This window comes from Argopecten irradians, unplaced genomic scaffold (assembly GCF_041381155.1).
Source record: "Argopecten irradians isolate NY unplaced genomic scaffold, Ai_NY scaffold_0173, whole genome shotgun sequence".
NCBI classification, from domain to species: Eukaryota; Metazoa; Mollusca; class Bivalvia; order Pectinida; family Pectinidae; genus Argopecten; species Argopecten irradians.
The window spans coordinates 57,160-70,154 of record NW_027187640.1 but is presented as its reverse complement, the minus strand read 5'-3'; the positions used below and the strand labels follow the sequence as shown (position 1 = coordinate 70,154).

Below are 12,995 nucleotides of genomic sequence, written 5' to 3'. Positions count from 1 at the left end.
CCACTCCAATATCCAAAGAGGACTGGGCGTTGTTAGCTTCAATGTCATTTTCAGTAACTGCAGGGTAAGAATCCACTCCAATATCCGAAGAAGACGGGGTATATATAGTCTCATAGCCCATGTCCCTTATCGATTGCTGTACAAAAGATAAAACTGAAATATTTGAATATTTTTGAGATTTTCAATTAGGCAATTAAATGAACATAATAATTGTCAGACTCAGCAATAGATCATAGGCACAGGTAATCAATGTGTAAAACAAACATAATAGAGTAATATTCTGCCATTTTTAAAATTTTTGTGTTATGACATAAAATAGCGACCGTTTTGTTTTTCTGAACTACTTTATGTTTATATATCAGGCACATCTTCGATCAGACATAACCTTTTAACACATTTTAATATTTTTATCCTATATTTTACCAATTTTGACCATAATAGACTACACAAGTCAATGGCATATTAATATTAAAATAAAAAGAAAAAATTATAAGAAATGTTAACAAAGAGATCCCAGAGGGATCTTGGCGCCCACCAAAGAATGATCCATGTTTTTACAAAACGAAAGAGCGATTTATTCTCTGTTTTTCAAACTTTTACAACATATTCCTACATATGAAATTTTGAGAAAGATCCTTTGAGTACTTTCCGAGATATATAACAGTAACAAACTTCAATTATCAAAATCCAAGATGGCTACTTGTCGGCCATCTTTTTGACCTATCAGGCTGAAAATGCAATATGCACAACTAAAGTCCAAAGGGAAACTTACATATAGAATTTGAGACAAATCACTTCAGTACTTTCTGAGAAATAGTGGTTACAAGCCAGCAATGTTAGAGCCAAAATTTATACAAACTCTATTCCTCTTTCCCCAAGGATGTTTCTGGCCAAATTTGGTTACAATCCATGCAGAACTCTATGACTAGTAGCGATTTTAAGGAAACGTTGACAGATGGACTGGACAGACAAATGAGGGACAACAAATGATGGATGAAGCGCCATGACTTAAGCCCACCAGTAAAAATTCTGCATGTTTCCACATGTAAAAAGAGTGGATTCATACATGTAAAATTTCTTTGAATTTTTTTTCAATCTTGATATATTTTTCTCTATTTGAATTACTGTTTTAAACTTGACTGTGTTAATTATGTCAAATACTCATGACCATGACAGCTTACCAATGTTAATGGTGTAAGAACTATTTTGACCTGCTTCAGCTTCACCTTTTCATCTGAAAATACATATAATACTCTCAGCTAGTAACTACATCTGATTCAGTGAAAATCAAAGTCATTAACTAATTAACGATTGTACTATATTCACATGAGTTTAAACATGCATGCAAGCTATGTTATAAATATTCCATATCAAATTTGAGACAGATCCCTTCAGTACTTTCTGAACAAACTTCAACTATCAAAATCCAAGATGGCTGCCTGTCGGCAGTTTCCTCATTTATGGTTTCCTCATAATAGCTATTTTGAGGGATTATATTGTGGCGGTGCCATGCAATCGCTTAATATATATAATTGTATTGTTTACATAGTTTACACATGTGATTTTAATTTGGCCTTTTTCAGGCTATAATTTTTGCGATGTTTTTTATTAATATATCAAACTTTTCATTTTCAATTTGGAAATGCAGTGGACCTTCGAGTCAGGGCGTACTGCATTTATTCAACGACAGAAATTTCAGAAAAATATAATTATACTAATTTACACTACCAGCATATTTGACATAAAACTACATGAATAAGAATAACAGTACCTTTATGACAATGCTCCTCTTTATTCTTTCCATTAGATTGTGTGTTGTTAGTTCCTATTTCGTGACTCGAAGGACAGACTCGAAGTTTTCTGTACTGAGAATAGTACTTTCTTTTTCTCTGTGAGAGACCTTTGATCGTGTTAAAGTGGGAGATTTTTTTTGCTGGTTTGAAATTGAGTGAGCAGTTTGATGTGTTTATCTGCTTGGAGTTGTTTTCTGTCTTCTTTTCCGGATTTGTTTTTCCTTTTGTAAAAAAAAAAAGTGTTTTTAATTAGATACTGTGATTAATTTTTACTTATTTCTTCTAAATATTCTAAATATATTTTTTCTAGATACAGGACATGAGAATGAAAATACACATAATACTATACATGTATGTTATCCGTTAATTAAAAGAGATCCCAGAGGGATCTTGGGCGCCACCAAAAAAACTTATCTATGTCTGGCATTATAACTGAAAGAAGGATCTTTCAAACTTCAACTATCAAAATCCGAAAAATGGCGGCCTGTTGGCCATATCGGTCCAAAAATACAATATGCACACCAAGGACCATAAGGGAACCAACAAATTAAATCCGAGAAATATTGGTAACAACTTAAGCTACCAAGATGGTGAGTGGTCAGCTGTCTTGGTGACCGTTCAGTCCCAAAATGTGACATGCACGACTAAGACCCTATGGAAATTCAAACTCATAGATGAAATTTGAGACATATACCTTCTCAAAACTTTCTGAGAAATAGCAAATAACAAACTTCAATTTACCCAAATTCAAAGAATCAATTGCAATCTGCAAAACTAAGGCTGTATGGTAACATTCATAGGAAAATTGAGACAGATTCCTTCAGTACTTTCACAACCACAGCAGTATTGTCTCTCCTCCAAATTAAGAGACCTACCAGATCCCACACCAAACAGCAGTATTTTCTCTCCTCCAAATTAAGACACCTATTCAGATCCATATAAACACCGCCTTATTGTCTCTAACTCCAAATTAAGACACCTTCTAGACCCCCACACCAAACGGCAGTATTGTCTCTCCTCCAAATTAAAACACACCTACCAGATTCCATAAAAGAAAGCAGTTATTTCCTCTCCTCCAAATGAAGACACCTACTAGTTCCAACACAGCAGTATTGTCTCCTCCTCCAAATTAAGACACCGTACCAGATCCTAAACAACATAGCCAGTATTGTCTCTCTACCAAATTAAGACACCTACCAGATTCCATACAACACAGCACGTATTGTCTCTCCCTCCAAATTCCAGACACCTACTAGTTCCCACACCAATACAGCAGTATTGTCTTTCTCCTCCAAATTAAGACACTTACTAGATCCCACACCAACACAGCAGTATTGCCTCTCCTCCAAATTAAGACACAGCTTACTAGATCCCACACAACACAGCAGCATGGTCTCTCTACTCCAAATTTAAGACACCTACTAGTTCCCTTACACCAAACGAGCAGTATTGTCTCTCCTCCACATTAAGGACACCCTACTAGTTCCGTGCTCACCACACAGCAGTATTGTCTCTTCCTCAAAATTAAGACACCTACCAGGGTCCCTACACATTAATGACCACTACATCGCACACGTATATGTCTCTACCTCCCTACATTAAGAACACCTTCTAGACCCCACACCAAACAGCAGTATTGTCTGCTCTCCCTCCAAATTAAGACACCTACTAGACCCACACCAAACAGCAGTATTTGTCTCTCCTCCAAATTTAAGACACCTTCTAGATCCCACACCAAACAGCAGTATCTGTCTCCTCCTCCAAATTCAGACACCTTCTAGACCCCGACACCAACCAAACAGCAGTATTGTCTCACCTCCAAATTTAAGACACCTACCAGACCCCATACTGTGAACACCAAACAGCAGTATTCCTCTCCTCCAAATAATTAAGACACCTTCTCTAGACCCCCATCACAAACAGCAGTATTGTCTCTCCTCCAAATTAAGACACTCCCTACCAGATTCCACATAAAAAAAAAACAGCAGTATATGTTCTCTCCTCCAAATTAAGACACCTTACTAGTCAATCCTCACACCAAAATGAGCAGTATTGTCTCCTCCAAATTAAGACACCTACCTAGTTCCTACACCAACAGCAGTATTGTCTCTCCTCCAAATTAAGACACCTACTAGATCCCACACAACACAGCAGTATTGTCTCTCAGCAGTCCAAATTAAGACACCTCTAGACCCACACAGTATTGCAAACACAGCAGTATTGTCTCTCCTCCAAATTAAGACACCTTCTAGACCTACACCAAACAGCAGTATTGTCCTCTCCACCAAATTAAGACACCTTCTAGACCCCCACACCCACAAACAGCAGTATTGTCTCTCCTCCAAGATTAAGACACCTTACAGCAGTATTGCCTACACCACACAGCAGTATTGTCTCTCCTCCAAATTAAGACACCTACTAGTTCCTACCACACACAACAGCAGTATTGTCTCTCCTCCAAATTAAGACACCTACTAGTTCCTACACCAAACAGCAGTATTGGTCTCTTCATCCAAATTAAGACACTTTTTCTACAGAATCCCCACAAAATACAGCAGTATTGTCTCTCACCTCCAAATTAAGTCACTACATAGTTACTACACCAACAGTAGGTATAGTCTCCGCCAATTTAAGACACCTACCTAGTTGCCTACACAAACAGCAGTATTGTCTCTCCTCCAAATTAAGACACTTCTAGACCCCACAACCAAAACAGCAGTATTGTCTCTCCTCCAAATTAAGACACCTTCTAGACCCCACACCAAACAGCAGTATTGTCTCTCCTCCAAATTAAGACACCTTCCGATTCCATACAAAAAGCAGTATTGTCTCTCCTCCAAATTAAGACACCTACTAGATCCACACAAAGCAGTATTGTCTCTCCTCCAAATTAAGACACCTCTAGACCCCACACAAAACAGCAGTATTGTCTCTCCTCCAAATTAAGACACCTTCTAGACCCCACACCAAATAAAAAGTATTGTCTCTCCTCCAAATTAAGACACCAACCCCACAAGAAAGCAGTATTGTCTCCTCTCAAATTAAGACACCTTACTAGTCCACACAAAGCAGTATTGCTCTCCTCCAAATTAAGACACCTACTAGATTCCTACAACCAACAGCAGTATTGCAATTATTGTCTCTCCTCCAAATTAAGACACAGCAGTTTTGTCTCTTCTCCCACCTACACCAAACAGCAGTATTGTCTTCTCCCAAATTAAGACACCTTCTAGAACGAGGGATCATCCCACATAACACAGCAGTATTGTCTCTCTTCAATCCAAATAAGACACCTACCAGATCCCATACAAACAAAGCAGTATTGTCTCTCCTCCAAATTAAGACACCTACTAGATCCCTACACCACACAGCAGTATAGTCTCTCCTCCAAATAAGACACCATCTGTTCACACAGCAGTACTAGTTCTTCCAAATAAGACACCACAAAACAGCAGTAATAAATGAGTCTCTCTCCTCCAAATTTAAGACACCTACTAGTTCCACACCACACAGCAGTATATGTCTCTACTCCAAATTAAGACACCTATTAGATTAAGCACAAACAGCAGTAGTTGTCTCCCTCCAAAATTCAGACACCTACTAGTTCCTACAGCAAACAGCAGTATTGTCTCTCCTCCGCCAATTAAGACACCTTCTAGGACCCCACACCAAATATCAGGCAGTATTGTACTCTCCTCCCAAATTAAGGACACCTTCTAGAGACCCCTCACCAAACAGCAGTATTTTGTCTCTCCTCCAAATTAAGACACCTTCAACCCCACAACAAAACTGCAGTATTGTCTCTCCCCTCCAAATTAAGACACCTTCTAGACCCACACAACAATAGCAATATTGTCTCTCCTCCAAATTAAGACACCTATCCTAGACCCCCACACCAAACAGCAAGTATTCGTCTCACCTCCAAATTAAGACACCTACCAGATTCCTAGACCCCTTCATGCAAAACAGCAGTATTGTCTCTCCTCCAAATTAAGACACCTACTAGACATCCCACACCAAACAGCAGTATTGTCTATTGTCTCTCTCCAAATTAAGACACATTACTAGTTCCCATTACCAAACAGCAGTATTGTCTCTCCTCCAAATTAAGACACCCTACTAGTTCCCACACACAGCAGTATTGTCTTCTCCCAAATTAAGACACTTACTAGATCCTACACAACACAGCAGTATTGCCTCTCCTCCATTAAAACACTTACTAGACTCCCCACACAACACAGCAGCATGGTCTCTACTCCAAATTTCCTACTCTAGTGCCAACACCCACACAGCACATTGTCTCTCACTCCACCTTAAGACACCTACTAGTGCCTCACACCAACACAGCAGTATTGTCTCTCTCAAATTAAGACACCTTCTAGGTCCCACGACACGCCAAACAGCAGTATTGTCTCTCCTCCAAGCATTAAGACACTTCTAGACCCCACACCAAACAGCAGTATTGTCTCTTCCTCCAAATTAATGACACCTTCTAGACCCCACACCAAACAGCAGTATTGTCTCTCTCTCCAGATTAATTGACACCTATTGTTTCTCCTCCAGATCCCACACCAAACAGCAGTATTGTCTCTCCTCCAATTTAAAGACACCCGTACTAGTTCCTAAAACCCCAGTAGTATTGTCTTTTCACCAACAGCAATATTTCTCTCCTCCAAATTAAGAACACCTACTTTCCTCATAATTAAGACCCTACACACCCATACAACAGCAGTATTGTCTCTTCCTCCAAATTAAGAACACCTACTAGACCCCTCACAAACAGCAGTATTGTCTCTCCTCCAAAATTAATTAAGACACCTTCTAGACCCCACACCAAACAGCAGTATTGTCTCTTCTCCAAAAATAAGACACCTAGACCCACACCAAATAGATTCCATAAAACCTTCTAAAAAAGCAATATTGTCCTCCTCCTAAATTAAGACCAAGATTATACATGAAAGCAATATTTCCTCTCCTTCCAAATTAAGACACTTACTAGATCCCACACTACAGAGCAGTATTGCCTCTCCTCCAAATTAAGACACCTACTAGTTCCCTACACCAACACAGCAGTATTGTCTCTCCTCCAAATTAAGACACCTACTAGTTTCCTACAGCACAGCAGTATTGTCTCTCCTCCAAATAAGACACCTTCTAGACCCCACACCAAACAGCAGTATTTGTCTCTCTCCAAATTAAGACACGTCTAGACCCCACCGCCAAACAGCAGTATTGTCTCTCCTCCAAATTAAGACACCTTACCAGACCCCACACCAAACAGCAGTATTGTCCTCTCCTCCACATTAAGACACCTTCTAGACCCCACACCAACAGCAGTATTGTCTCTCCTCCAATTTAAGTTCCTACACCTACACAGCAGTATCACACACCAAACAGCAGTATTGTCTTCTCCTCCAAATTAAGACACCTACTAGTTTCCCCACACCAACAGCAGTATTGTCTCTCCTCCAAATTAAGACACCTACAAGTTCCTAGCCACACCAGTAGTATTGTCTCCTCAACCAAATTAAGACACCTTCCAGATTCCCTAAATAACACAGCAGTATTCTCTCCTCTCAAATTAAGACACATACCAGATTACAACAAAGTATAGTATTGTCTCTCCTCCAAATTAAGACACCTACTAGTTCCTACACCAAACAGCAGTTTTGTCTCTCCTCCAAATTAAGACACCTTCTATCCCACACCAAACACAGCAGTATTCTCTCTCCTCCAAATCAAGACACCTTCTAGATCCCACACCAGTAGCATATTGTCTCCCTCCAAATTAAGACACCTTCTAGACCTACACAGCAGCAGTATGTCTCTCCTCACCAAATTAAGACACCTACCAGATCCCAAAGCCAGCAGTATTTCCTCTCCTCCAAATTAAGACACTTACTAGATCCCACACAACAGAGCAGTATTGCCTCTCCTCCAAATTAAGACACCTAATAGTTCCCACACCACACAGCAGTATTGTCCTATCCGTCCTCCAAAATAGAAGACACCTACTATGTTCCAACACCCACCCAGCATATTGTCTCTCCTCCAAATAAGACACCATCAAGACCCCACCCAAACAGCAAGTATTGTCTCACCTCCAAATTAAACACCTTCTAGACACCCCATACCAAACACAGTAATTACTCTTCTCCAAATTAAGACACCACCAGATCCCACACCTAAAAGCAGTATTGTCTCTTCTACCACCTTAAGACACCGTGACTAGACCCACAAACAAACAGCAGTGATGTCTCACCTCCAAATTAAGACACCTTCTAGACCCCACATCCAAACACACAACGCAGTATTATCTCTCCTCCACATTATGACACCTTCTAGACCCCACATCCAAACACGTATGTCTCTCCTCCAAATTAAGACACCTACCCAGATCCAACAGAAATAGCCATATCTCCTCTCCTCCAAATTAAGACACTTACTAGATCCCACACAACAGAGCAGTATTGCCTCTCCTCCAAATTAAGACACCTAATAGTTCCTACACCACACAGCAGTATTGTCTCTCCTCCAAATTAAGACACCTACTAGTTCCTACACCACACAGCAGTAATTGTCTCACCAAATTAAGACACCAACCAGATCCCAAAATAACACAGCAGTATTCTCTCTCCTCCAAATTAAGACACCTACTTGATCCCATACAACACAGCAGTATTCTCTCCTTTCCAAATTAAGACACCTACTAGTACCTACACCACCACAGCCAGCAGTATTGTCTCTTCACCAAATTAAGACACCAACCAGATCCCACATTAACACAGCAGTATTCTCTCTCCTCCAAATTAAGACACCTACTTGATCCCACACAACACAGCAGTATTCTCTCTCTTCCAAATTAAGACACCTACTTAGTTCCAATACAACACAACAGTAATGTCTCTCCTCCAAATTAAAACCACCTTCCATTATCCCAAAACAACACAGCAGAAATGTCTCTCCTCCAAATTAAGACACCCTCCATATCCCAAAACAACACAGCAGTATTGTCTCTTCTCCAAATTAAGACACCTATAGTACTAGATCCTACACAACACAGTAGTATTACTTTGAATTGCAGAAATCTATTTATATTCCTATAAAATGAAACGATTTTTTATATCCAATTTCATGGCAAAATATATTATAATATGTACAACACAGTGTATGAACGGAAGTGTTTAGTATAATCATTAGTTGCTTTTTGTATGGTCACTTGTGAGTATCGAAGCGGAATGAATGAAAACAGCCATGGTATACAGGTTGGTTAAAACACCAAATATCGGCATTATTTGTAACTGCAAATATGTTTAAACATTACAGACATCCTCATAACATGTATATTAACAAATTCATGAACATTGATTTTGAAAACAATGTTAGCAATAGATAGAAAGAATCGAAGTGTAATCACTGAAATTACAATCAAAACTGTGATGCGTTTTTCCCCCGTTTTTCCTGAAATATATGAGTAATTTGATTATTTATTTATTTACAGTTTCTTTATTCTACATCACCATCACTTGTAATTAGAAAGCGGCTAAAACATATCTTAAATTATTTATACACGAAATAGTTTTGCATAGTCGCTTGTTACTTTACTGTATAGTCGCTTGTTTTAATTAAAAAAATTATTACTGTATAGTCACTTGCGCAAAACTCTCATTACAAATCGCTAATATTTCTAATTTCAGTATTTTTCAAGCAAAAGGAATTTACATATGATATCGTTTAGGCCACAGGATGTGTTCAGCATTGAGAAACATATAAACAAAAAGTGGAAAGTTGCGTAAATCTAGTTTTTTTTATGATTTGATTCATGGAAAGCTCACTTTTTTGATCACGTGATTTTCAGGCGACGCCGATATTAAATATGCACACACCAATCAATACAGACGCACAAGGGCAGATTAGATGCTCATCACTATATAATCATCACTAATATTAATCAGATTAGATGCTCATCACTATCATCACTAATATTAATCAGCCTATATGTGTTTTAATATGTGAGTATGTGTGCATTTTGACCACGACGTCATTAACAGGAAATTTTGTTTGTTCATTTTGTGTCTTGATAATGGGACAGATCGCCTCAAAAATTTCACATTAATTTTTGTCCATGCTAATGGAATTATTCTTTTCCATGTAAGGTATATTTGAATCCAACATATATTAACGCGTGCGATTAGATTTTACTTTCGCTGGTGATAAGAAATTTTAAAAATCAATTGCTGCAACAATTGCGTAACAATAAAAACAAAAGTTTAAATCGGGAAATTGAATCCCCGTGGAACAATGTTAGACACGAAAAATATGAAAATAATTGTGTAAGTGAACAGCCATTTTCGGCATAAGAAATATGGAAATGACGTAAGTAATTTTCATTTATGATTCTAGAAGGATTTGTTTTCTTCGTTATTCTGACATTCTTAATGTAAAGTAATGACTGGTCCATAGAAATCCAAGTTATATCTGAAGTATCAACGTGGTGCATTCTATTGCATTTTTGTTGCATTAATACTCCATCTAAATTGTAAATGACTACTATATATGATCTGTGCATCAAAGTTGACTAAACGTTTAAATTGACAGTGTATTTGATAACTCTGTTAGACTGATTTGTTTAATTTGTTAGCTTCAGAGCCTTTTATCACTGAATATATTTCCTCTTTATAACAAGCGACTATACAAGTACCCTCGCAAGCATGCAACTATACATCGCCAGTTTCAAAGCAATGCAAGTGACTATACAATTTAACTGATCATCCTGCAACTTCAAAATATATGATGAAGTAAAAGATATTGTGTCCATTAGTATGTATTTATGTGTTTTATATTGTTGGATTCATTATAAACCTGTTATGGTGCTTGGAATAATAAAAGGCAGATAGAATACCTTAATATAGTGCAAAATATTAGGCGAGTGTCTCAATTCTTCGATGATGTACAGCAGATCAACTCACGAAAAGTGTCTGAAATGTTAATGCTGGTTAACACTCAAAACTTCATTAGTCACTGGTAGTTCAAATTGCTATCCATGACGCCATTTATAACTTTAGATTACAACAAAAAACGTATAAAATAAATAAAATTGGCAAAAAATATCCACTACCCCATTGTTTAATTTGTCTTAGCAAGTGACCCGAGTACCGCTATATAGACTCGCAACTACAAAATTTAAAAAATACTATACACTTCCTTTCATAGTACACTGTGTATAATATATCTATATTATGTGGTATCTTTATCAACATCAGACCAGCTAGAAATTTAACATAACTAAGTTATAATACAATCGAGTAAGCACCTAATATTCAGTACTTACCACTCTCCAAGGTAGGTTAGAAACACCATAGTCATATCTTATCTCGTCTCCAGATTTTATTGGTTTTGTTGCATATAGACAAAGATGAGGAGCACCATTGAATACATCAAGTAGCATTATTACACCATTTTTTCCTGGACCAGTTGCATCATTTGCAAATCTACACATTCTGTCTTTCTTTAATGTAGCATCAATGCTATAAAATAAAATTTTCTTTTTCGTTAGGCAATTGCAGAAACATGTTTGTCAAAATTAAGTCATTTTACATAGGAATGAGAAGTTCAATAATTTCAATTATTTTTTGCATATCATATTAAATATATTACTTACCAGTAGCGTTTTCCTTTCCAACAGAAAAAGAATAGGAAGCTGCCAAGTTTAATTGGATACTTCAACTCCCGTCTTTTCCCTTCTTTCTCAGTAATAAGATCTCCGGCGTCGGCGTATTCGCACAAAAAATCACCAGTTTTTAATGTCTTTGTTGCAAACAACCCTTTTCCTGGAAAATAAAATGTCTATAGTCTTTCTATAATGTTGAATAACAGGTATTTTTTTCTAATTTCTTTCCCAAAGTAAGGTAAAAAGGCCATTTCTCAATTAAGTGGAAAAAAGCCGATTATAAGGAACTTATTATTTTTCTCTGGTGAAAAGGTTATAAACAATGAGCACAAGAGCCTTAATAGTCATTGAACTAACCATGAGCAAATTATATTCTCTGTAACACAAGGCTGTGATAGCCATTTTAGATTTTAGACGGACTCAAAACATTATAACACTTGGTCACGACAGGCAAGTTTCAGATTCATCATCGCACCAGCAGTATTCAAAGTTTAAAATGTGTTTTCAAAGATGGCGGCTGTAGCTGCCATCTTGGATTTTGGACCTACCCGAAAATTAAAACATATAATCAGGACCATTTCAGAATCACTTCAAGCAAGTTTCAGCTCAGTCGCACCAGTGGAACTGGGGGGGTTTAAAAAGTGCTTTAAAAATCTTTGGCGGCCATCTTTGGATCAACACCAAAATGTTATAAATATTTGGTTAGGATTATCTCAGGATCATTGCAGGCAAGTTTCAGCTCAAGTCCATGCCACAGATGGACGGCCCATGCCATTCATGAATGAAGCATGATGACAATAGGTCATCTGGATCTACATTTAATCAGGTTGAAGTGAATTAGAAAATCATTATCATTTGAAATAATTACCAATAAATTTGTTTACTTTCTTCACTTCAAGTCCTTCAGCATCCACATTTGTTGACATGAACTCTTTTGCGGCATCTCTTCGGAATGTAGTGCATTCTGTTGTTTTAGATAAATTCCTTGTTTAGACCCATTTTCAACCTATTAGAAACAAAATAATTAGCATAATTTGACTTTGAAAATTCCAAACAAATTGGGAATCATCTGACACACATTTTGTCAACTGGAATGTAAATTAAAATGCAGATGCAGCAAAACAAAAGTAGTGAAATCATTTAAAAAAATGCTTACCTGCCTTTTGAAGTCAAGCAATACAGTAGGAACATATAAATAGGTTGAATGTTATTTTTTTCTGATTCAACTATGCTATTTCATGGGCCAGGTTCACAAGTGGGAGCTTATCAGTAAACCAAAATGTAAGTTGTAGACAAAATTTGTCAGCCATATTTCAACTCTTTCTGTACTCATGACACATTTATTTTTTTACAGTAAACATGCAGATATATCAATTATGGACCTTTGTTGAGGTCCATATGGTGTAATATTGCCCGTGTAGAATAAATAATGACCGAAGGTGTAAATTCTACAAGGGTGATATAACACCATCTAGATTGAAACAAAGGTCCTTAATTTTTATATTAGATATGTCTTTCTTTAATGATGCTCC

At 37.4% G+C, this 12,995-nt stretch overlaps 1 protein-coding gene across 1 annotated transcript; it reads right to left on the bottom strand.

The window, feature by feature from the left end:
- Nucleotides 1-9,221: 9,221 nt before the first annotated feature.
- LOC138311981 (N-lysine methyltransferase KMT5A-A-like) lies at nt 9,222-12,468 on the bottom strand. The gene is made up of 4 exons (XM_069253090.1): nt 12,332-12,468; nt 11,455-11,623; nt 11,125-11,320; nt 9,222-9,254 (listed from the first exon to the last, which is right to left on the bottom strand). The coding sequence occupies exons 1-4, from the start codon at nt 12,387-12,389 to the stop codon at nt 9,222-9,224; spliced, it is 456 nt and encodes a 151-aa protein (XP_069109191.1). The 5' UTR covers nt 12,390-12,468.
- Between the last annotated feature and the right edge of the window lie 527 nt (nt 12,469-12,995).